Below are 26,178 nucleotides of genomic sequence, written 5' to 3' on the forward strand. Positions count from 1 at the left end.
GGTATCTAACCCAATGGGAGATGCTTTCATTAAAAGAAAAAAAAAGGAAAACAAAGCCAAAAAACCTGTTTTCAAGATAAATTTTTATTGCACTACACTTTTCTTAAGGCTTATATGCCTTGGCAACTGCATCAGGAAGTGCTTTCCTTATTTATGCTACATTTACTTAAGGTGCTGAAGGTTTTGGGATATCTTTAACAATTCTGATTTTTTTTTTTTTTCTGGCATTCTGTAAAAGCAGTCTGGTTTTGTTTGCTTTGCAACCAGTGTAAGCACAGTAGAGATGGGGAGAAGAGCATTTTTCATAGTGATAAGTAATGCTGTTAGTGTATCCTGGTGAAGACAGAGGCATAAGGTCAGCCATTGTCTTTTTTTCCTTAAGCCCATGTTTGCAATGCTGTTTGACAGATGCAGTCAGGCACAGCATATTTCCTTGTTTGTGTATAAGGGATACCTCATTATATTTAATGAGCAGTGTGGAACCAATATGAGATTTTCTGAAAGAGGGGGTGATTCACACATGGTTCAAATTGAAAATGACACTCTACTAAACGATGACAAGAAAAGTCTGAAATGTTAATTTAAAAAAAGAAATGGTTGTCATTTCTGTATTATTCTCACAAAAGGTAACTCCCATGGTTAATGTGTACAAAAGGAATGTTAATGGCATTTAGTCCATTATCACCTTAGAAAAACTTTTCCCTGACACATAATAAGGCAGGTGTGAATATAAATGGAACTTATACTTGAATAGAAAGGGGACTTTTCCATCATGACAGGTAATGCAGAGGTTCAGGGCAATAATGGAATGTACCATTTCACAAGGCAAAAGTTCAGATTTGTCTCCATGTTAGTTAACATTTTGTCACGTATGCCGTACAAAAATACTTTAGAATAAACTAGCATTAACATGGTTAGAATTTACACATGACCAAATGATTTGAACAAGAATAATTTTTTTCCTAGTGTATTCTTAACTGCTCTAAAGATAAAAGGAACTTCCATCCTATGAAAATACATGTAGCACACCTGGATGAATGGCACAGTAGCAAAGCTGTAGTCTGAGATTACCAAGTATCTATGAAGGTAATGGGCATATTGGTTAGGCAGTGTAAAGATCTGCCTCTCTATTTATGTAACAATTATAATAGTAGAAACACCCAGAGTAATTAAATCAAGTTCCACTAGCAATTTCCATTACCCAGATGTTATATCTGATCATGCTTCACAAGCCTGGAAGTTTATCTTCTCTGAAATACCCAATTCCCCTTAGCATGCTAGATTTTAGCTGGATTTGTTCTTCTAAAGCATACAGTGTGACATTTACAGGTATTGAGGACAGACGACTACTGAGCAGATGTTTTTGTGTATGCCATTGACCTTTACAATTCTTAACTTGATTCATTGAGTTATTTGTTTAAACAGTTGTTCTTTAACTTACAAGTACAATTCTAGTACATTTCTTAAATTTTCATGTTATTAACAACATGAGAAAATATTTTTCTGTTTTGGCACATGTTTTAAAGATCATTGTTAATACTGTTGATAATAATATTATGATGATATAAATGAAATTCATAAAGCAACCAAGTATTACAGCACAATAGTGAGCTTTCAGCTAAGAATTATACAAAAACTATTTCTTCTTAAGCTGATCTGCATTAAGTTTTAGTTTTTCAGTCTTACATAGTCATGTTATTTTGTAGGAATACCAATATACCACCAAATATCACATCCCATTTGCTATTTCTGGGGAATCTTGCTTGCAACAATCATCCAATTAATTTTGTTTATCTTTTTGTATTTGGGACTGACCTCATTTTATACCATCAAGCTTAGTATATAAAAACAACTAAATAGCAAGAATTGCAACCACTTTTCTGGTCACCATGGTGGATTACAGATTGCTAATCCAGTGATGTTTCCAACCCTTATTGGGACAAATCGATACCAGTATCCAGCCACCTTATTCCCGTGACAAGTTCTAATGAAATTTTCTTTGCCAAGAGTAATGGTGCCTGCTACTGGATAGTGACTAGGCCATTCATTCAAATATTCAAGTACTGCAATGCTCCCAAGAATCCCTGGTTAAAAAGAAAGAAAACTGAAACAGAGTGGAGAGTTCTCAAGGGATCTAGGGAAACAGCAACTTGCATAGAGCATCTTAGTTTGGGCAAAGTGGCATCTTTCAATAAAAGAGTAACCTAAATGCTGGAAAAATGAGGAGGCTGTGTTTGTTGTTGCTTAATGTGAATAGGGAATCAAGCTTTATTGCCAGTGAATCAGCATATTGGGTGTTGAACTATTCAATGTCTAGAAAGGGAATTGAATGAAGTCAAAAATAGGGTGTAAAACCTGACTGTGAAATGGAGGGCAGTGAAATGATAATTGAATACTAATCAGATAATCCACTGTCAATGAAAACAGCACTAAAGGATAGCAATCACAGATGTGATATTGCAGTTAAATAGTAAAAATAAAGAACCTGGTAGAATTTCTCAGCTGTCATTGTGAAGAAATAATAATAATAATAAATTAAATCAGAAAACTACAATCTGGATGAGGGGATTGAGTACCTCCTCAGTCAGTCTGCAGATGACTCCAAGCTGGGGGGAGTGCTGGTGTCCCCAAGGGCAGGGGGCTCTGCAGAGGGGCCTGGGCAGGTTGGGCCTGTGGGCTGAGCATGAGCCCCCAGTGTGCCCAGCTGGCCGAGGCGGCCAGCAGCATCTGGCTTGTGTCTGCAACAGGGTGGCCAGCGGGACCGGGGCAGTGCCTGTCCCCCTGTGCTCGGCACTGGTGAGGCCGCACCTCGAACGCTGGGTTCAGGTTTGGGCCCCTCACTCCAGGAGGGACGTAGAGGGGCTGGAGGGTGTTCAGAGATGGGCAGCGGGCCTGGGGAAGGGGCTGGAGCACAAATCCTGTGGGGAGCAGCTGGGGGAACTGGGGGTGTTTGGCCTGGAGAAAAGGAGGCTGAGGGGGGACATTATTGCTCCCTACAGCTGCCTGACAGGAGGCTGTAGGCAGGTGGGTGTTGGTTTCTTCTCCCAGATAACTAACAACAGGACAAGAGGGAATGGTCTCAGATTTGTGCCAGGAAAGGTTTAGATTGGATATTAGGAAAAATTTCTTCACCAAAAGGGTATTCCAGCATTGAACAGGTTTCCCAGGGAGGTGGTGGAATCACCCTCCCTGGAGGTATTGGAAAAAACACGTAGCTGTGGTGCTTAGGGACATGGTTTAGTGATGGACTCCGAAGTCCTGGGTTAATGGTTGGGCTTGATGATCTCAAAGATCTTTTCCAACCTAAAGGTTTCTATGATTGTATGATTCTTTGTGTTAATGACTGAAATGTTGACTCATTTAATATAATTTGACTTTTTCACCCATTTGCGGACCTTCTGGGAAAGTGTAAGGATAACCTGTAATGAGAAAGTGATGAATTAATTGTTTATGGGTCTATGACTACCAAAGATCTAGCAGATCTATATAATGAACAACCTGAAAATTCCTTCTAGTCCTCAGACTAAATAGCATAGAAAGAAACATGAAAACTCAAGATCAGACTGGATGGGGCTCTGAACAACCTGGTCTAGTTGAAGTAGTTCCTGCTCACAGCAGTGGGTTTGGACTAGATCGTCTTTAAGGTCCCTTCCAATCCAAACTATTTTATGATTCTGTTGTACAAAGAGATGTAAATCTGCATAAACGTCGTGGTTATTTCCAAAGGGCATGCATCTGGGAGTTTTTCCTTACATTTTCATGAACTGAAGGGCAACCATGAAGGTAGGAGTTAGCATGAGTGAGAATTGTGATCAGCTGAGCATTGCTGCTGCGAAGCTAAAGAACTGCTACTTCCTTTTAGAAATACTAGTAGTCATTTTCACTCTGCTTAGAAATGTCACAGACACATGCCAGCCAAACTGTCTGCTGTGTTTATAGTGTAAGTGATTTTGAAAGCTTACTGCTCTGTGCATTTGCCTTTGGATAGAATTCAGCTCTTTCCTTTTTATTTGACACTTCAAATGTTTTTATCTTGAACTTTCTCATGAATTTTTATTAAGGGAAATTCTTTTGGGAGAGGAATTGAAAGACAAAATAGGGACCCAAGTGGCCTGCAGACCGAAAGATTAGACAGAAGTTGCAAAGCCTTTGGGAGAGATGGGAACTGCATATCAGGGTGAGCCTCAAAAAGTTACAAAAATTGCCAAATTGTGAGAAGGGATTCTCAGCATGGGTCCCACTGCTCTTTGACTTTAGCATGATTCAAGCTAACTGTTGAAGACTTGAGTTATCCTTGCAACTGTTTGTTGCCAAATTTGAAAAGTGATGCTAAAACTAGTAGAGTATAGCAATGGTTTGGTGATGATAGACTCATTAGATAGGAGGAACCTATATGGATGGCAGTAGGAGCAGCCTGTGTTCTTGGCTGGTTGATATGCAGACTGATATGCACCAAGAAAACTAATTTGGTTTCTCAGTTTTATAAAAATATAACCTTGGGATGGAGCTCTCCTTATGTAATAAAGTTGCAGCTATTCAAACAACAACATGAATTGCAGAACTGATTGAGAAATTTAGTTTTTTGGAGTTTCTGCATTAAGAGAGCAAAACGTTATCTGTAGGATATAACAACCTTATTGGAATTAGACATTTAATTCAACCTATGATTTCTTTTCTAAAACTCTCACAAAAACCTGAATGAATAGTTGTGATGTAAATGTTTTTCACTTTCACAATTCCCAACACGTTACAAATTTCTGTGTTGTTTTGGGTTTTGTTTCTTTGGTTTTGATTGTATGTTTGTGGGGGTTTTTTTGTGGTTGTTTTTGTTTGCGGTTTCTTTTTTTGTTAGTGGTTTTTTTTTCTTCTTGTGGTGGGTTGACCTCGGCTGGATGCTAGGTGCCCACCAAGCTGCTCTATCACTCCCCCCCTCAGCAGAATAGGGTGGGAGAAAATAGGATGGAAAAAAACCCACCTTGTGGGTCAAGCGAAAGAGAGTTTAATGAAGCAATAGCAAAAGGTGCATGCAGTGAAGCAAAGGAATACAAAAGATGTTATTCTCTACTTCCCATCAGCAGGTGATGTTCAGCCACTTCCCAGGAAGCAGGACTTCGGTACGTGTAGTGGTTGCTCCAGAAGACAAACATTGTACATAATGAATTACCCGCCTTCCTCCTCCTTTCTCTTAGCTTTCACATCTGAGCAGATGTCATATGGTATGGAATATCCCACTGATCAATTTGGGTCAGCTGTCCTGGCTATGTCCCCTCCCAAGATCTTACCCCCCCACCCCCAGCCAACTGGGCGGGACGAGGGGGAGGGTTGGAGAGGCAGCCTCGGTGCTGTGGGAGCACTGATCAAGACACTGGGGTGTTATCACCACTTTACTAGCTACCAGCTCAAGCACAGCACTGTGAGGGCTGCTCTAGGGCTCAGCGAGCCCCAATACATTTCTCAAAAAAGAGGCCTGCATCAAGGGGAGGGCTCTAGGAGTTGGGGAAAGGCTGGTGTTGACCTTGGTGGTAACTGTGCTTGGAGAAGAGAGTTGCAGAGACTGTAGGAGGAAGCAAAAGGAAGAGGGGGATGGTCTCTGGGAAACTGCAGCTCATGCAGAGAGAGCACTGAGGATCAGAGATCAGAAGGCAAAGGTGTGATAGACAGAGTTTTTCAAGGATCAGAGGCCACAGTGAAGAGTTTGCTGTAGCTTATAAAATGCTGGCTAGACTGAAGCTCAGCTAGAACTAAATACTCCAGAAAACACAGAAGGAAAAGGAAGATTATGTATAAATCACTTCTACTTTTGTTCTTTCTGATACAGTGGCATGAAGATTTCTCTAACTAAAAAAAACCCTCAAAACAAACCTGCCAGAAAACACCCAACACAAAAAAGCCCCTACTAGCTGATATTCTAAGTTACACCTGGGTTTTGGTGTCTTTTTTTTTTAATTTTGTTACAAACTTTTGGTTTTTATTGAGAGTTCATTAGGTAGGGACAGTCCCAGCAAATTCACCTCTAAGTTCTGTTTGATTAAAAGCCTGGACTGAGAAACAACTAAGTTTAGATGTGACTTGAGATGTGAAAATTATGTAAGACATTTAAATTGTGGCTTTTTACAGGTCTCATGCAAGTATTTGAAGTAAGCCAGACCTTGCTTAAGACTTATGATTTAAGCAGTCAGGTTAGGAAGGTAGGCAATACTTTAGGTTTAAAACTGGTCTACAGGAATACAAAATGAATACATCCTGTCTGCTGTATCTGTAGTAAGTGCAGTAACCTGACAGATTTAAATAAATTGTTTTATATGCGCTCACTAATTGCTGGAAAACATGTAATACAAAACTTACAATCTCGTAGCTCATGTTAATTTTGTCTAAAGACGCAGGGAATGAAAATAACAACGGAATATTATTTTTAAAGGCTTTGTAATTGGACTTTTTCAGGAAATCTTTAAGATTGAAGGCAACCTTGGAATCCCAAGACAAAAAAGGGCTATTTTGGCAACTCCAATATTAATTCCCGAAAATCAAAGACCACCGTTTCCCAGATCTGTTGGCAAGGTAAGTCAACAAAGGACCAGATCAAATTTTGATCTTAAGTAATTGATCTATTTATCCTTAAATTTTGTAATGTTTATCATGTTAGTATTAATATCATAGAAATAATTAAGAAATGTAAAACTGAACAGAGAAGATTGTTTTTCCATCTGTATTGTGTAGACAGATAAAAATGGCTTTCTATTCATGCCAGACTTGAATAGCATACATTCTAGTAAAAAATATTAATCAGAGATGTATGTTCTCATGCAGCTACTCTCTTCAGTAGAGCTGCTTACCTCTGTATCTGTGCGTTAAACTGGGGCAGAAATCTAGGGCAGGAATGTTACAAAGAATATCCTACTGCTTTTGTGGATTATCTTCTGTTCTTAAGACCTAGAAGGAATTCATAAGTTATTACATGTAGAAATATCTTTTGTTCATTCCTTTGGTAATTTCTGGTGTCCAAAGGAAAAAAAAATATTTGTAGACATTTGCAGTTTTATTCTTTGCTTTTTGCAAAGGTCTGGCAAAGAAATGGAGAGGGTTTTTTTTTTTTTCTCATGTCTGCAATAAGCAAGAGTTCTAAGAGCTCCTTTTCCAGAACTTCAGATAATACAGCTTGTACATACAAAATCATTAAAACCGAAAGACCAAGAATTGTTCAAATGGCAATTTAGGCATTAGAGATTGTAATTACATGAATCTATTTTGCATGTTGACAGCTTTGGAATAGGGACTTGTATGCATCACTCTGACTTTAGTAGGTGTGTTAATGACACAGCGGCATATAAGCTGTGGAGTCTGATTCCCACCAATGTGATTGCTGGGGCTAAATGCACAGCTCAAGGGCAGAATTTTGATCTACAATTGATGTGTAATTTAGCCAGCTGGCATCTTATCAGTTACTTTAATAATTAGGATTGTTCTCCTAGCAGTAAAAAGAAAGAATAACCTCTGAAGATTTCATTTTCTGCCCTTTCCCCATCAGTAATTTATATTGATTTCATAAATTTCTGTTTTTCTATCTTTCTGAAGTATTTTTTTAATGTGAAATAAACTTTCTAAAGCCATTTCTCAACTTTTCCCTTCACATTTCAGTGAGAATTAATGATCAATAACTAAAGTAGATATGTATGTTAATGATAAATAGTTAATTTTTAAGACTTCTATTGTGCAATTTTAACACAGTGAGAGAATTTAAAATGCTACTTATACATAGATCTGCAGAGTTCCTTGTTTTCGTTATTGATTTATTTCTCCCTGCCCCCTTCCACCCCTACTGCTCATGAACACTGAATTTTTGGATCTGAGGTAGTCTGAGTTGCGCTTTAGAAGTGCCTTCACTAAGTATTTTCATTGGGAGTTCAGGATGCTAGTCCTGGTAACTGAGGCTCCTTAAGCAAGAGGAGATGAATTGAGTCCTATTTGTACTTAAGTGTTTTCCTAGCATCTTGTCATCTTGATTTGTTTTAATTCCTGTAATGCTAGTCAGGGATCACAAGCGCGTTAGATGATGTACAGAGAAGTGTAAAAGCATCTGGCAGTCTGTTTTTCAAAGGACCTGAGATACCTATGCCTAACTAATGTTTAAATTATAGGAACGGCACCTTGAAACACTTTGAGCTGTCATCAGTTTTAGAAGTCTTTAAATATAATTTTTTCAGTATATTTCTTATTTAGGTATCTAGACGTGAGTACTTAGGCTATAGTCTATTGTAAGTAGTAACACAGAATGTATATGTGTCAAGTGAGGCGAAAATTTTAGAGATATTTAAAATAATGGAATGAAATATTCTAGGCCAACTGCAGTAATTTGCAACTGAATGCTTATCAAAGCATAAATAAAAAGGTTTGAGGCCTCAGATATACTGATGGTAGGAAAGAGAGTCTGTTGTTCCCTAACTAAAAAAATCAGTAGGAGTCCATGCTGAAAATAAAAGCAATTCTTTCAGGTCTTTTTGACATGTCACATATCTTCATAAAATAGGCCATGTAGTCTTCATAAATAGAATAGTCTGTACTAATCTAGAGAGCCTGGGACACACAATTCATGAACTTGTTTCAGGTCCTGCACAAGCTGTAGAAAAAATTGATCATCTGTCTCATTTAACTTTAGATATTTATTGTTAACTGTATGTAGCTTCATGATACTGCAAAAATTCATTTAGTTTCCCACTTCTGTGTGGCATGAGAAAAATACATTTATTTCTTCTTCCACAATATTTTGGGGCTTAACTTTAGAATCCTCAACAGTGCACTAAGTGGACTGATGAATTACAGCTTAGGATCTGCATGAATTTCTCTTGAACTTAAACTTTGCCATCTCTGGTCTGTTGAATCACTGTGAAGGAACATTGCAGACATATTTAGTAGCTGTGGTTTCTACAGTGTTTTGGGGAAGAAAGAAAACATACAGAGAACGGAAAATTTGAGAGTTATAATAGAATTTTAAAAATGAGAAGGAAGAAGAAAGGAAAGCAGATTCTGGAGCAAACTTTTGTCATGTAGGTCTCATGTAGGTTTGCTGTGATGGGAACAGCAGAGTTTGTCTCATACCGTGGGGGCTTGCAAAGACTTGCCCTCTCTGCCCAGCACCGTGAGCAGTATCCTTCTGAGCCCTGCGATGGGCATTCTGGGTCAAATCTCTGTGAGATTGCATTGTGTGGCAGTTTATATTTTATTCAGACATAACAATAAACATAATAAAATCATTTAGAAACAAGGAATTCCAATACAGTAATGGGGGGGGCAGGGAATAACCACACAGTTTCCTGTGTGAAAAATAACTCCAGCTTTTGTTTTGCTTTCATCTTTATTACTACAATGTTATATTTTCTGCTCATCAGGAAACTGAAGCTTTCCTAACTGAATGAAATACATAGGTTAGTGATTTTTTCAGATATGACTTGTTCTATTTGATACCATCATGTGGTTTGTTTTGGTTGTCTGCATAAAAGTTATGTTTCCAGTTGCACCCTGGGTGTGTTATCTCCGCTTTCTTTTACCTGCTTTAGCAAATTACCAGTGTAGTTTATTCAGCTGTCCTGACTGCCTCTTGCTTTCCAGCCCATGCTAAGTTGCCTGGAAATGCACAAGGCTGTTTGGAGGTGATTGCAGCAGCTGCCAACAGTTAAACTGGTTATTAGCACTTAGTTGGGAGCAGGGCAGATGTGCAAGAAAACAGGAGAGCAGGGGGAGAAAAATAAATTATGTTTTATTTCACAATTAGCAAGCAATAGCATAAACAAAAAACAAAAAAAAAAAAAAAAAAGGAAAAAAAAAGAGGGGTGGGTTTTATCCATTAAGGTTTGGTCATATAAACCAGGAAGGAGATACTGCACTGGACAAGCAAAAAAATTGGTTTGTTTTAATCACAAAAATTCAAATTAGGTTTTAGCTTAACAAAGAAATACATGTGTAGAGGCTGTTCTCTGCGCTGTTGCTGGCTTTCCAGCATACCTGCTTAGGAATTAGGTTATTGCCTTGCCATTTGCACACCCTTCATTAGAGTATGTCTTCATTAAATAACTATCATAAACACGCTGTGCTTGTAGGTAGAGGAATCTCACCTTTTAGTAGAATTTAAGCTTTTGCATATTATCCTTCATTCCTGAGGGAAAATAGTGAGAGTAAAATATTTTAATACAGTCTTGGTAATATAGGCCTTTGTGACCAGATGGCCCAGGCTACAACTGTTGACTGTTATTGATGTGTTTTCTTTAGGTCTTGCTGATATAGCACAGGGATACGATATTCAATTTTTAGCCTCTTTCCATATGTTAATTTTCCGGTTTATTTGTCCACATCAAGTCAAATGAAGTACAAAACAGTGGGGATGCAGGATTCTCTTGTAATTATGGCGATAGGTTATTCACCACTGTGCTACAGAGATGTTTGCTAAGACTAACTTGAGTGGTGGTTCTACACATTTATTTGATGACAATCTCCAGACACACTTTAACTATGGTGATGAACTGCATGATGGTACTTTTTGAAGGTTAATCCTTACACTAACAAAGAGCTCAAAGAGCAGAAAAAGTAATTGTGGAGATGATCAATTGCCAGCTTTTTCCAGGCATTAATGGAGAAGGACATCTGCAAATTAAGAGTGCTTTAGTATAGGCTGAGAGGATTTTCTGTGGATTTTATTGATGAACATATGATGAATCCATGATTCTATTCTATAATTTAAAGGAATTATTCTTCATAGGTATGAATACTTTAACTGTTGCCACATAAGATATGGAAGCCATGAATGGACTGGTAAAAATTCGCAGAACTTCTTATCCTTAGTGAAGGCCAGATGACAGAGAGAGGTACACAAGAGACTTTGTAGGAAACTGCTGAATAAGAAAAAGCAAAACCATTTTTTTCCACTAAGATACTTTTTTTCTTTGTCACTTGGCTGTTTTGTCCTTTTGGAAGGAGGGGGTGTTCAAGTATTTTGCATCAGATACTTTTTATATGCTTCCTGCCTCTGATCTGGGTGGATGGGCAGTTAGCTGTCAGATAACAATTAGATGGCAGGGCTCACTCCAAACAAAGCTCAAGCATAAAAGTGGTGCAGGCTAGCAAACAGGATAGAAATCTTTAAGATATATGAGGAGATGTTGATTTTCCCTCCGTCTGAGCTGTGAATTTAAGGCAAAAAGAAAACACAGCTTGTCTGTTAATGCAGCAATATAAAAAAGCTGAAGAGGGGAGGAAGATAACTATGGAAAAGCTGCTGGAAGCTTATTATTTTTGAGTGGCTATCTGATTGAGGCTATTTATATATGATAAATTATATACTTCACAGAAGACAAGTGTTAAGTACTAAAGATGCAGCTGGAAAAAATGCCAAACTTCAGGCAAAAGTTTGAAAAGAAGGCGATAGAAGTGTCAAGAGAGATGATCATGATCCAGCAACCTGTGAAGAGAACCTAGAGATTGTAGATTAGAGGAGGATTTGTGAAAGACAACAGAGGAAAAAAAGGACAACAGTGAAATAAAAGCTGAATTAAGAAGTGCATTTGTTCTACTGGAAATTTAGGCAGAAAATGAGGGGGTCGGGGGAGAAAGTCTAAAGGAAAGTGGAGGAGGAAAGAGACTTAGCCAGGATGGATGTCCAGGTCTGGAGGTAACGGTGTGTGCTAATAGAGAAGAGAATGATGTGCAGAACAAGAGGAGCTATACCTAAAATCCTTGGCAACACCGAGAGGGCAGTGTGACTCCTTGGCAACTTCTCAGATGGTAAAGGTCTGAATCTTCATGTCAGTTGCTAAAAATGATGCAGAAGCAACATAAGTATTTCTTACTGGGGAACTAGAAGTGGGTCTGAGGTCTACAGGAAAAATCCATTGGATCTTTTAAAATTACTTTTTAATATCCATTTGGTGGTTTTCAAATCATCATCACATCAAATGTAATGATGAGGTTGTTCCAGAGGGTCCCCTTGGAAAGGGAGAGGTGTTCATCAGCAATTCTGACTTGTCCAGAAGGTAAGAATATTTCAGTGAGAACTGAGAAAGTGGTGCCACCTGGGAGATGTGGGAATGATTGGCTCCTGACAAGCATTCAGTGAGGACCTTCTTCAGAGAGCAGATGGAATTACCCAGGTAGAAAGAATTCTGTTTTCTTGCATCAAAGTCTGATGGCATATAAGGCGAGCACTCTGCTAAAGTATGCCTATCATTCTATGCAGGAAAAGACACATCCATGATGAGGGTATATAAGCAAGCAGCAGAGGGGTAGAAAGATGTGGAGAAAAAGAAAAAAAAAAAAAAGTGTTATTGTTGAATAGCACTTGCACAATAAAGACATTCTTAATAAATAAAGGTCACTTTAATCCAGCCAGAAAAAAGATTGGGATTAGAGCACGAGAGCACAATTAAGTTATGATACTAGTACAGTAAGGTTGGGCAGAAATATATATGAGCTCAATTTGTTCAGCCCAGCACAGTAAGTGTTTTCTGTAAATCCAGAGTGAGTGTAATGATTTCAGTGGAAGGAATACACTGGCATAGTAACTAATGGATACAAATTTTGGCATAAGATTAGAAGAAAAGTTTCTAGTCCCCAGAGAAGGGGAATTAATTTCCAACAGAGGTACTGAGGAGGGAATACAAAGTTTGATAAATATATGATCACAGTTGCATAATACAGCTGTTTCTGATCTGAAAGAACAGACACCTAGAGGTTTAGGGCTTTCCAGTGTTCTTGAAAATGTGTAATAGCCTGCTGAGTTGGACCTGAATGGGCTGTTGGAGATGTCAGAGTTTAACATCTGATCAAATTCATGTATTGAATGAAAGCATGGCACACTTCTGACCTTCATGGAAAAATACCAACTTACCTCAGCAATGAATGTAATGAAATGAACAGCGCTCCATTAAATTAAAGGGCTTTTGATGCAAGTACATGAATTATTAAAGTACAGCATATTAATTTTCATTAAGGGATGTGTATTTGATGTCCTAACAAACCATTAAGTGAAGACAGCACTTCAAATTTATCTCTTTTTTCTGAAAGTTCTTTCTTCAAATTTCCCTTTTTCTTAAAATATTGATAGTCACACAAACAATTCCAACATAATACATTTGTTCCCTTTAAGCTAACAGAATTTTAATAGAAAGCTTTGTTAAAATACTCCTGTTTACTTAAGATCTTTCAGAAGAATCACACTTGAACAGCAGATTCCTTGGAAAACCGGGAAATAATAAGAATTTACTATTATTTTTAAGTGTTTGGTGGCGTTAATAAGAATAAAAATTTTTTAAACATTTGAGGAATACTTTCTAATCTAGTTACTATGGCTACAAGTTTGTTGGAGATAAAGCAGTTCTATGGCAACAGTGGAATTAAGTTTTCTGCCCAATAGTGAAATACCCAGTATTTAATTTCCTGCTTCATAATAAATCATGCTAATGACCTTTAGGAGGGCACCAAACAGAAGAGATTTTTAAGCTCTGAAGCTGTTCAGCAAAGTATACTGCAGTTTAACTGTCACGTTGTTTGTGTTGACTTTGATCTCAGAAGTCGATATCTTAAACGGTGTTGCAGGTGAAGGTGGGGGGGGAAGTCTGTCCCTTCTGGTAAATTACCTATGAAAAGAACTAAAATGAAATAAAACCGTTGCAACTCATTTTTCATTGGCACACTAACTGAATTCTAGACTCAAGTTTAAGGAAAATGTTTGGAATATTTTTAGTTGCAACAGCTATTTCGTTTAATGATGCCTGATGTTAGACACCCTTCCGTAATGTGTGTTTTGTTTTTTAGTAGTTGCTTCGTGTTGTTGTTGGGTTCTTTTATTTTTTGCTTTTTCTTAAATGGTTAATTATAATCCACTTTGCAAAAACAAACCCAAAGAATCTCCCCAAAACTCTAGGCCTACTCCATCTTCTTTGACCCAAATAAAACCCCAGGCTCATATTTTAAGAGACACATGTAGGGTGTGACTCTGTAGCTGGTTTTACTGAGCATACTAAAAACAGAGTGCCATCAGCAGCAGTCAGAAAGCCCCTTCTAGGGATGCAGAATAATAGTTATTTAGTTGCCATTCCCTAACTTGGTTCTCTGTGGTTTTCATGAGATGACGCTGATTTTTTGTTAACTTTCGTCTTTACAAACGTGATTCTATATCCTCAGTTGACTAATGGAAACATTTATATTTTTTTTTATTCCCCTTGATTTTCTCTGTCTTGGTTCAGTTCAGTTATTGGAAATAAACGCTCAATCTGTCCAGCTTGAAAAAGCTATTTTCTTTTGAGCAAAACCTTGATCTCTGCATTCCTAGTAGGGTCAAATTTTAACCTTAACAAAATGTAGGGCCTAATTCTCTAATCTCATGAGATTAGGATAAAATGAGATATTGGGATCCAGGGTTTCTGTTTGCTTGGTACCTTTTAATTTTTAAAATTTCTTGCTACAAATCTACTTACAGTAGCACTTTTATTTAAGCAGGATGATAAATGCAACAGACTTATCCAGCATTACTTAGCAGTGTGCTCTCTTAATATATCGCTATCAAGAAGATGAGATCTGCAGAATATAGAAATCAGTGGAGAGAATATGACCACAGAGCTTCCTTTAAATCAATTAAGGTATTTATTTTATAGCTGTGAATTGATTCATACTGCTTTGGACGTGAGCTGTTTGTTATATATTACCGTCTCCTTCCAAGCATTTTCCTGTTTCATTCCAAATTATTCCTTTGGTTTCCTATTATGCAAAGTCAGTTGTTAGCCAGTGTATAGAGTAATATAAAGCAATACCCAAATGAATGACATTTTTGAAAGAAAACTAACTTATCCCTGCCAATTTACAAACTAAGTACTGTCATACTGTCAACCTTGGTACTTCCATTAATGAAAGACTTTAATAAAGTCATTTTGTGGACTGGACTGGTGACAAATTTCATATTGCTAGCTGTGGCTTGTTAAAGTGGTATTAAGAAAAGATGGCTGGCAGAGTATTTCCAGAAGGAAAAATGATATGTATTATATATGGCTCAGCTGTAAGGTGGAGTAAATAGCTGTCACTCAAACAACAATAGTAATTTTCTTCTTTCTGACAAACTACTGGATCTCTTCGCTGATTACTAACTAATTTTAACCTTTTTGTGTCTTGCTCTTGGTTTTATCATACATGGCTGATTCTTATTTTGAATTTTTTTTCTTTTACATTTTGGAGTGATGTATAGTAACAGATCAATAGGGTAGGTGAAGGAGTATGATGCTAATATCTATAATGGCAGTTGTGTTTTAATTCAATAAACATTTTCCCTTCTCCTTTCCAAAACATCTGTTGTTCTTTTCCAGCTGCCCTCTAAAGGCAATTTTCTTTTATTAATTGGGAGACTCTACAACCTCTCTGGGCAGCATGTCCTAGTGCTCAGCCACCCTCACTAACAAAGGGTTTCCTGATGTCCAGACAGAAGCTTTTGTGTTTTAGTTTCTGTCCGTTGCTTCTTGTCCCGTCACTGAAAACAGACTGATTTGGTGGTCTTTGCTCCTTCCCTTTGGGTATTTATATATGTTCATGAGATCCACCGTGAGCCTTCTCTAGGCTCAATAATCCCACTTTTATCAGCCTTTCCTCATAGAAGAGATGTTCCAGTCCCTTAATTATCTCATGGCCCTTCACTAGACTCCAGAACGTCCACGCCCATCTTGTACCAAAGAGCCCAGAACTGGACACAGTACTTCAGGTGTGGCCTCACCAGAGCTGAGTAGAAGGGAAGGATCACCTCCCTTGACCTGCTGGCAATGCAGCCCAAGAAACCATGAGCCTTCTTTGCAGCAAGGGCATACTGCTGGTTCATGTTCAACTTGGTGTCCACTAGGACCCCCAGGTTCTTTTCTGCAAAGCTGCTCTCTAGCTGTGTGATCCCCAGAATATACTGCTGCATGGACTTGTTTCTCCCCAGGTGTTCCTCCCCTCCTCCCCTTGTTGAAGTTCATGAGGTTTGATGGAGCCCATTTTTCCAGCCTGTTGAGATCCCTCTGGCAGTATGGACCCTCTGGTATCAGCTATTTCTCCCAATTTTGTGTCACTAGTAAACTTGCTGAGGGTACCCTCAGCCCTGTCATCCATATCATTAATGATGATGTTAAACAGGAGTGGACCCAGTATTTACCCCTGGGGTACACTGCTAGTTACTGGCCTCCTAGATTTTGTGCCACTGATCACCAACCTCTGGGTCCAACTGCTCAGCCAGTTTTCAGTCTATTTCACTGTCTGTTCATCCAGTCCATACATCAGCAGCTCCCTATGAGCATCTTACAGGACACAGTGTCAAAGGCCTTACTGAAGTCCAGGTAGATAGTATCTACTGCTCTTCTACCAGGTCAGTCATTTAAGTGGGGAAGTTTATCAAGTTGGTCAAGCATGACTTCCCCTTGCTGAATCTGTGCTGACTATTACTGTAGATTTTTTTTTGTTGCTAATGTGCCTGGAAGTTGTTTCCAAGATTATCTGCTCCATAACCTTTCCCAGGGATCAAGGTGAGGCTGAGTGGCCTGTAGTTCCTTGGGTACTCCTCCTTGCCCTTCTCGAAGATAGGAGTGACATTTGCTTTACTCTGGTCTTTGGACTCTTCTCCCTTTTGCTGTGATCCACCAAAGATTATTGAATGTGGCCTTGCAATGACATCTGCCAGCTCCCTCAGCACTTGTGAGTGCATCCATCAGGACCCAAGGACTTATGTACGTTTATTTTAATTAAATATTCCCCAGCTTGATCCTCATCCACTAAGGGTACAACTTCCTTGCTCCAGATTTTTCCCTCTGGTCTTTGGGATTTCTGAAAGCTGGTCTTGCTAGTAAAGACTGAGGCAAAGAAGGTGTTCAGTACCTCAGCCTTTTCCATGTCCTGTGTAACCCAGCCCCCCAACCAATTCAGCAATGGGTCCACATTTTCCCTAGTCATCTTTTTGTCACTTATGTACCTGTGAAAGCCCTTCTTCTTGGTTGTGAGATCCCTAGCTATTTGGGCTCAATTCCATTTGGGCTTTAGCTGTCCTTCCTTTATCCCTGGATGCTCAGACAATGTCTCTGTAGTCATCCCAGGTTACCTGTCCTTCCTTACACCCTCTGTGTGTTTCCTTTTTCTGTTTGAGTTTGGCCAGGAGCTCCTTGTTCACCCATACAGGCCTACTGGCATTTTTATTTGACTTCCTATTTGGTGAGATGGAGTGTTCTTGAGCTTGGAGGAGGTGATCCCTGAATATTAACCAGTTTTCTTGAGCCCGTCTTCCCACGGGACTCAAGGATTGAAGTGCCAAAAGTCTGCTCTCCTTAAGTCTAGGATGTAGTGAGTTTGGGTTTTATTTTCCTTCCCCACCCATCAGAATCCTGAACTCCTCCATCTCATCGATCAGGCCAACCATCTTGGGAGATTGTAAGGGGGGAAAAAAGGATACTTGAAGGAAGTGTGAACTAAGCTGATCATGTACATACCAGGTCAAATTTTATTTCACTATGTTTATAGGGAAAATTATGAAAGTACATTTGGAAAATAGGATTTTAGTGAAGGTTCAAATATGGCTCTTTTTCAATGTCATAGGCATTTTTGCACTGCTTCAGAAGTTTCTCTTTCCATTCTTACAACACAGACAAAACTATTAAGCTTACGTTTTCAATTGAGCTTGCTGGAACTGTGAATGGATTTTGATAATAGAAATCTGTACAACAATGAAGTCCAGAAATTGAAAGTAGTAGTGATCCCTATAATCCAATAAAATGTGTCTTAATATATTTTTTACTTATTATAATTTAAAAAAAAAAAAAGGAAAAAGAGGAAATGTGGCTGTAGCTGAGTGTTGAGTATAGCTTGAATTCTGGGTCTATATTAATTTAACAGAAATTTATGTTCAAATCTGATTTACAATATATTACAAATATTTTTGATGAACAATTGAAGTGATGAGGGCTTTTTTCCTACAAATACTAGTTTCCTGCAACAAACACAAATCGTCATCTTATGATAACACCTCAAGCACAATCACCCTAAGTAATCCCACATTGCCCTCAGCACCACTGGTTTTATTTTTACTTTCTGGCAATTTAAACTGGGATAAGAGAGAAGTAGGTATTTAGCATAACAGCCTTTCCTTGACAGACTCTTTTCTACTTGATAAAAAGCCTTTAAATGTTACTGAAGAAGTAATTGCTCCTTGTAGGGTTGGAATATAATGGTTAAATCAGACATATTCAGAAAACAATGTCTGCAATGGGGAACTCACTCATTATGTAAAAGGGAGACTATAAGGATCTATATGAACGTTATCACCAATAAAATGTAATGAACAATAGAGAGCATGCTGAAATTGTGTAAATAGGAAAACATAATAAATCAACTTCATCCATTATTACTGTGCTGTTGGGCTTTCTAATCTGAATTTGCTAAGGGTCACTGGAACATGAAAATTAATTTGAATTAATAGAAACTATGATACATGGTTTATTTTTTTTTAAAAAGTCATATAGTACCATTACTGAATTTTATTAATTTATTGTCTTGTGAGAATCTTAATTATTATTTAACAAATTATGTTCTTTAAAAAAATATTAACACCATCATTATAACAGTCAGTAATGCTTTGGAAAAAAAGTGTAATGATTCGTTAATGAGAAATCTTAAAAACCAGGCATATTGTTTCTTTTAGGGAACGATTGATAAAGGACACTCTTTGTAAGTAGTAGAAAATTGATTGTATTTTTTTTTCTAAGATTCCACAAAGATTGATGATTTCAAATTCTTCAAATAAAAAGAAACAGATGTAATTCACAGCCACCTGCTGTGAGCTCTGAATGTGCTAGCTGCTGAAAGAATTCTCCAGGTCTTTTATCTTGTTTACAAGAAAGTAAGATTTTGACCACATTTTATTACGTTGAAAACCTTCCTATCCTGAACACCCTTTCAATTCTTGGAACAAATTAAGCACATATTCACTGATCTTAACTTAGATGTACACATATATGTATGTAATGCATAGCCAATGGAGAGAGGTACAATGCATTCTGGTGCAATATTTACTTACAGCAGGGGTAGGAGGGAAAATATTTTTTTCTTCACATGCTTTTCAAAAGAACAATTTTCTAAAATTCTTATTAGACTGTCAGAGTTAATTATATTTTTAAATTAGACGGAAGTTTTCCCATCAGCTTTTTAAATCAAGGACTAAAGGCAAAATACAGCTAGGTTGCTATTTTTTGTCCTTCATTCTCTCAAGGAGGGACTCCCTGCTGCTTGTGTAATGAACCATGTGGACCCTTATGCAGTAGCTTTCAAAGTAAGAAATTATTGGGTTGAAGAACTAGGGAAATTATCTCATCGCATATAATTTAGTAGCAGGATCTGCCATTGGTTTCAGTCATGAATTTACTGTCAGGAGATTTTAGTTTTCATGTATCTCAGTGACAAGCAAATAGCTGACACAGTTAACATAAATAGTTTTACTTCCATTGGAGGTTCAGGAAGACTGTAAGAGGGCTCTTCAAAACCCCTAACCTCCCTTAAAAAGTGAAAGTCCTGTCAAAATGAAAGAGTAACTACTGGTAAAGGTTTTTCAAGTATTTTTGAAAATAGTGTGTGCCTTGGGAAGGAAGCTGTGTTGCACTGCAGATGTTCTGAATGAAGGAAGAGGACAGGAGTCTGAAGGAGCATCTCAAGCTGGAGTGTCCAAAGAAGTAGGTGCAGAGCAAACCAGAAAAATGAGTATTATGAAATAGCAAAGTCCAAATTTGAAGGGAGGTCAAACAGGGAATTACTGAATTCATAACTATGGTATGTGACTACTCACAAGCATTGGCTTTGCTTGCGCTGGAATGTGGGTGTCATATACTGCCCATCCTTTTTAGAAAAGACCCTGGGAAGCCTTGAAATGCCATAGGAACTACAGCCAACTGAGTCCCATTCCCACGCTAGGGGAATCATTCAAAGCCAAGCTGTAACAGTCACTGGAAAGTGAATAGTCAACATGGCTCTTTTAAAGGCACGTCATACCTCATAAATGTATGAAGATCTGTGAAGGAGTCAAAGGTGTAGATAAAACTGATCCATAAACTATACTGGGATTTCTCTACTAAGAGGGAATACTTTCTTTTAGCTAAGAAAGTTTGAAAAATCAGTGTGGAAATTTACAGAGGGAAGTGTTCTGTACAGGCAGCAGCCCCAGACTGGCCTCTCCAGCAGTGATGCCAGTCCAGACTCAGGCAGGGTCAGATACACAAACGCAGCACACACAAAGATGGTCAGAAGGTGTTTAATCGCCTCAGTGTTGCAACGAGGGGTCCCCAGTAGTTTCCTGAGTGAGGTAAGCAGCAAGTGGGGAGGTCCCTGGCACCATGGAGTGATAGTTCATCGTGGAGAACAATGGGCAGGAGATTCTTAAGCTTTTATGTGAGTTAGTGCACAAGCATGAAGTGTTATAATTACCTAAGCATCCTTGCAAGTAATCATGTGAAAAGAGCATGCCTAGCTCTGGGAAAATGCCTCATACATAACACATTTGGGAAGACTTAACCAAGGACAATATAAGTAACAATATATTACAATGTAGAATAAACAGCACAGAGTGCTTCATTATTAGGAATGTGGCTTATAGCTGTAGTGACCTCCATCTCCTATCTCCTCACTGTTCTTCTGTATTTAACCCTACCAAGAAGGCTTTACCAATGTGTTTTCAATGATTCATACAGTGATTTGTGATGCTTAACACAATAAAAAATTATCTGTAAAAGCAGATATTTAGGTGAAGGGAGTTTTTATATCATCCAAAATGATTCAAGAGAGTGACAATGAAAATATCGTGGTGTTGCAGAAGAATTTAACAGTATGGAACGATTGAGTTTGTTGATAACTGCAGATTAATATCTACAAAAATAATATTATATAAAATTCAAGAGCAGTTCTGGAACCATTGTGGATTTGTTTCTGAAAAGGTAAACTCAATCCCTAACAGTTACTAGATGTCAAATAGAAATTTGTATTTTGTGTTCTTGTCATACTATCTTCAAAAGGATGCAGCAGACCTAAAGGAGCTTCAGAGAAGGGCAATGTAGATAACCAAAGGTAAGAAAATGAGAGTTTAAATGGAACGAGGCTCATCATGTTTGAAAGAAGCAATTAAGGATGGATATGATAGTGCTCTAGAGAATTGTTGATTGCATGTTGGAAACAGGAACATTTGTCTACTCTTTTCCCTGCTGGAGAACTAAGGAACTTCCATTGATTACCAGGTGGTGGATTGAAAGAAAAAAATTCTGTTTGTCAAGTATTGGGGCACTCCACTTATTGTCACAAGATATAAAGGCCAAAGGCGAGGGGTATACTTCTTGCTATTATCCCTGATGGTTTGACCTCTGATGCTGGTACAGGGTAGTATCAGTCATTGTTACAGGCAGAATATAGGAACAGGTGTTTCCTGGGACTGACCAGTGACCATCCTTATGTAATTTGCATCATATATGCAAAATACAAATGTATGTGTATCGTTCATCTTTGAATTGCATGTTATTTTTACTGCTCTTTGCAAAGATAACAAACTGCAAAAAGATTTCAGGGTGGTTGCCCAAATACGTTCTTTGCAGTTTAAGCTTTTGTTCTTCTAAATACAATTTATATCATGCAAATGTGTCTGGAAAGTAGAGAGAAAGGGTGAGGAATGTCTGACTTGTTTGTCTTCAGATATTGCTTTATTATTTATAGAGTCATTCAGCATTTCAAAAGCATGCAGGCAATGTTAGAAATAAAAAGCTGTTTCTGAAAGTAGTGAGATTTAAGTTACGAAAGCCCACATTTTCAGGGGAATTTAGGTCCCTCATTTCCTTTGCTATGATGGTGTGTAATCCACAGTTAGGAAGCAGAGTTAAACACTTATTTCTTCTGACATTTATGAGCATTTGAGCACCTCCAGCTCTCCTGTAATGTAAAAGCAAATATTAGAATGTCTATTTATTGAAATAGGTAGTAAAAGGCAGTGGTCAGTAGGAGCCACTCTGTCTTCCATGGAGTGCAGCTCTCTGAGCAGGTCCCCAAAAGCCTCTGGAGAAGTTCTGGATGTTCCTGAATATTGCGTAGCTCCTACAGCTGCTCAGAAAGAAATCCCTTGTCTTTAGTGTGACTCCTTTTGGAGAAAAATGCTGTCTTTTTTTTTTAAAGTGCTATTGTCATTTGATTTGGTTCCTTACTGCTATTCACACCTGTGATGCTGGCCTGACATGTATGCTGTTTTCAGGTAAAATTAACCTAATATATTAACCATGAGAAGTTGTCCCTGAAGGTTAAGGTCATTTGAAGTTCGGCTTTTTAATTGGGTTATTTAAGGCTTCACTTCTACTTCTTCACCTACAAGGCACTGGAGATAGGCTAAATTTAGCAACTCTGTTTTCTGATGTTTATTTTCTAGATATATGTATTTCCTATTACTCAAAGAAGTGAAATGCACAGAGATGCTGTGTGTTATGAGTGATAAAACTGTAATATCTAGTTTTCAGTAACATATAGTGCTGTGATAGGTAACAGAATTTAAGGGTACAGAATATGTCTGATATCCACTAAATACTATTGTACATTAGCAATGTTTTTGTTACTGTATGGTAAGCAGACATGCTGTGCCATAAATCAAAACTGTCATTGTAATGAGAAAAATAACTCTAGTCTTAATTGTGTAAATTGAGGGTTTAAATTTTTGCACATACTGGTATGTTTAAATTGTTGTACTGCTCTGTAAATTTAGTTTAAGGCTGATATACAGTGTTGTCAGTTGAAAATTTCTAAGATATGCTAAAGTGATGAATGTAGCGAAGTAATCCTAACTGATGAGAGATAGGTTTTCTTGCCTATTGATTTCTTTGGCTGAAATTGAAATGAATGATTTGTAATTGAAAAGACTTGACTGTTCTTCCTAAATACCAATTTCAAAACACTCTCTGGTCTTCATATTATCTGGTGGTCCTGGGACTGTTTTAAGATCTTTCTGTATTCTAGACAAAGTAAGTATAGCCATAGAAACATTCATATTAAGGTGATTTTCATTACTAATAAAATTAGTAGACCTTGGAAATATACTTGGAAAAGTATATAGTTAGTAATGCCATTTATTTGAGAATTGTGATCATGTGCCTGAAGCATTAATTTTTTTAAAAAATTAAACAAAAGTCTGATCCTGGGGAAAATAACTTGCTTTGTTAATCTGAAGGTTTGCCTTACCTCATTAATTATCCCTACAGTTTCAAAGCTGCATTTCCCTTAAATTAGGAGAGAAAAACATTTATTTTAGGTATGTTGCTGAATGCTTTGTGAAGATGGATGCAGTCTTATGCCTTCATCATTGTATGTGTCAGCTTATTGTTCAGAGGATCTCCAAATATTTTTATTCTGTTTTGGGGAGTTCATAATACTCTAGATAAGTCCAGTCCTTTTTGCCTGAGAGTGCAATTTGAATGTTGCTATATTAATATATATTAAGATTAAAGCAGGTGCATTATTATAAGCAACATGCTTTATATTTATTATCATTAGAGATTTTAGTCATTCTATAACTGCAGTTAAACAGAGGGAGACTGCAATTAATTACATAAGAAATAGTGCTTAACTCTTTAATTCTAAAGCATGAAAGTAGAGTAGTGATCTGACCCTGTATCAGATGATGTGTGGATTGTGCTATTTGTTAAAACTGAGTTGAAGAAATATCTATGAAAACTAGGTATTTTTTTGAGTTACACCTATATAATTGGAGTCAAATATGGCCATATATGATTATAGATTATTTTTAATAATGTCAGTTAGTACAAATAAGAACTGGTTAGTATGAAGTGGAAAAGGCCATGAAATTAAATCATGTTTTCCTTTTGAGGTGTCTGTTCTCTTTTCTCTTTGTTAGTAAGCCAGTGCCTTCTCATAGCTATGTTTTGAACAAGGTATAAAACCAAGCCCCAGGATGGTTGTGGCTACTTACAGTAATTGCACAATACAGCTGAATCCTCTCTCTGTACAGTACAGGTGGAGCAGGTACTGGTTGGATATATATATATATTGCCAGTTTAAAATGGTACTGAAAATCTACATTTCTATTTTGTTTCTATTTTAATTCCATCATTATAAAGATAAATCATGCTCATTGCACATAATAAGTAAAAACCCTGATATCAATGAATTAAGGGAATCACCAAAGCCCCAGTTTACTCGGAGCAGACTGCCTTCCAGACACTAACATCGGCTTCACGTTCCTGACCAACCTGAAGCAGAAAGCCACGTGTGCAGGTCAGAGCTGCTGGCATCCACATAACCCCTGGTGTGAATCACTCTCCAAGGCTCCATTGTGCCAGATATTGCCAGAGCACAGCTCAGCATAGCTTTTTTTTTTTTGTGGAATCCTGGTGTGTCTCAGAGAAGCAGTCAGGTTTATATCAGATTCATCCCTACTAAAGAGGTTTGAACAGCTTTTTTTAAGAACTCCTTGACTCCTAAACTTATGAGAAGCAAGACCTCATTGCTACAAGAAAATGTTTTTTACATTTAGAATACTTCATACAAATATCCCACTGGTGGGTTTTGTTGTTTTGTTTTGGCTTTGTTTTATTTTTCCCCTCTGGTTTATTCCATGTGAAGACTTTTGCTTCTTGAATATCTTTAGTCTTTTTTTCTTCAATCTCAACTAAAGTGTTAAACACTTTTTTTTTCTCCCACACTAATAGCTACATTTACATTCTGCAAGATATAGAATGCATAGCCATTATCCACCACACTTATGTATGTAACAGTTTAATAATTTAACAGCTTAAACTTTCACAAAAATCTTACCATTATATTTAAATTGTATTTTTTGACATTGAACAATTTCTGGTAAGCAATTGTATGTGACTGGAAATCATATAATTTTTCAGAGTTAGAAAAGATAATGCTGCTACAGGTAGGGAAAAAAGTCTTGTATTTAGTCACAAGAGGACTAGAAAGCCTGGGAAGGTTTTGTTTGGGTTTTTTTGGGGAAAAAAAATGATGTTTTAATTGTATAATAACTGGAATTAAGATTTATGTGTTGATAATTGATAAACTCATGGGCTGACACTAACTAGCAAAGTACTGTTGCCTTAAAAAAAAAAGAAAAAAGAAAAGATTCAATCTTCTTCTATTGCCTACAATATTTTTTTTTGTCTTCAGGCAACCACTGGGCAACATGAAGAAGTTTTGTTATAGGACCTTGTGTGTGTTTACCATCCAGTTCATTCCTCTAAAAAGTAAATTTCATTCCACTTAAGGAAAAGAATTTCTGTTCTTTGTATTTTATAGGTTCTTGAATCCTAAATTTTTAATAGCTGGTATTGAAGCCTTAAAATATAATTACATTATTAGATTATAACATAGAATATTTTTTCTGCAGGCTTAGATGTCATGAAATATTGGGGTTTTTTAAAGTATATTTGTTATGAAAAGACATAAGCTATGTATTGATGGACAAGGTTTCATAAAAAATAGCAAAGCTCAGTTGCATATGGGATAAAACCAAAGATAAATGACCAAGAAGAAGTTTTTGAGGCTGAAACTTTCTTTTTTTTTTCTTAAATGGTGATATACATGAGAACTTTAATGTCTGTTAGGTAGCTGAGAGAAAGTTATTTTCTAAAAGAATACAGTATAGATAGTGTGTTACTGAGTTCAATCTACAGCTTCCTATAAAGATCATCTTAAACTTTGTTTCATATCTAGACAGAGCATTTACAGTTTAAGCCCATCTCTAACAATTATTGGTTAAAACATCCAAAGGTTATCATGTGTAATCTTGAAGGAAAGGAAGCTATTACTCAAGATTTTACTGAATTCTGAGTTTGTAGATTTAATTTTTTTGTTGTTGGATTCTTTTGCAAAAGTAGACAATGGTGATTGTGAAAATTATAGCTTCATGCTACTTTATAGTAGTTTTATTTGTTACATAGTGGAAGTTGAGGGAAAGACCTTTATCAATGTGCTTTGAAAATTTGGAAAATGTTTTGAAGAATCTGTCTCATCTGAATTAAAGGGATTTTTTGCTTGTGATGGTCAACAAGATACTGATTTAGCTGAATTCTTACATAAGGCTTCTTAATCAGAGATTGCAGAAAACTTTAATTACAATGTAATTAATCACACCACAGTGTTAACATTATGTTTGCTTGTGTA

At 37.2% G+C, this 26,178-nt stretch overlaps 1 protein-coding gene across 2 annotated transcripts in view; it reads left to right on the plus strand.

The window, feature by feature from the left end:
* Positions 1-26,178, plus strand: part of CDH13 (cadherin 13) — a 508,729-nt gene that overhangs the window by 198,568 nt on the left and 283,983 nt on the right. For both annotated transcript variants that reach the window (XM_005432359.3, XM_027803288.2), the window contains exon 4: positions 6,442-6,558. In XM_005432359.3, coding sequence (XP_005432416.1) covers positions 6,442-6,558 — 117 coding nt within the window. The remainder of the gene's footprint in view (positions 1-6,441; positions 6,559-26,178) is intronic.

Source organism: Falco cherrug, chromosome 14 (assembly GCF_023634085.1).
Source record: "Falco cherrug isolate bFalChe1 chromosome 14, bFalChe1.pri, whole genome shotgun sequence".
Taxonomy (NCBI): Eukaryota; Metazoa; Chordata; class Aves; order Falconiformes; family Falconidae; genus Falco; species Falco cherrug.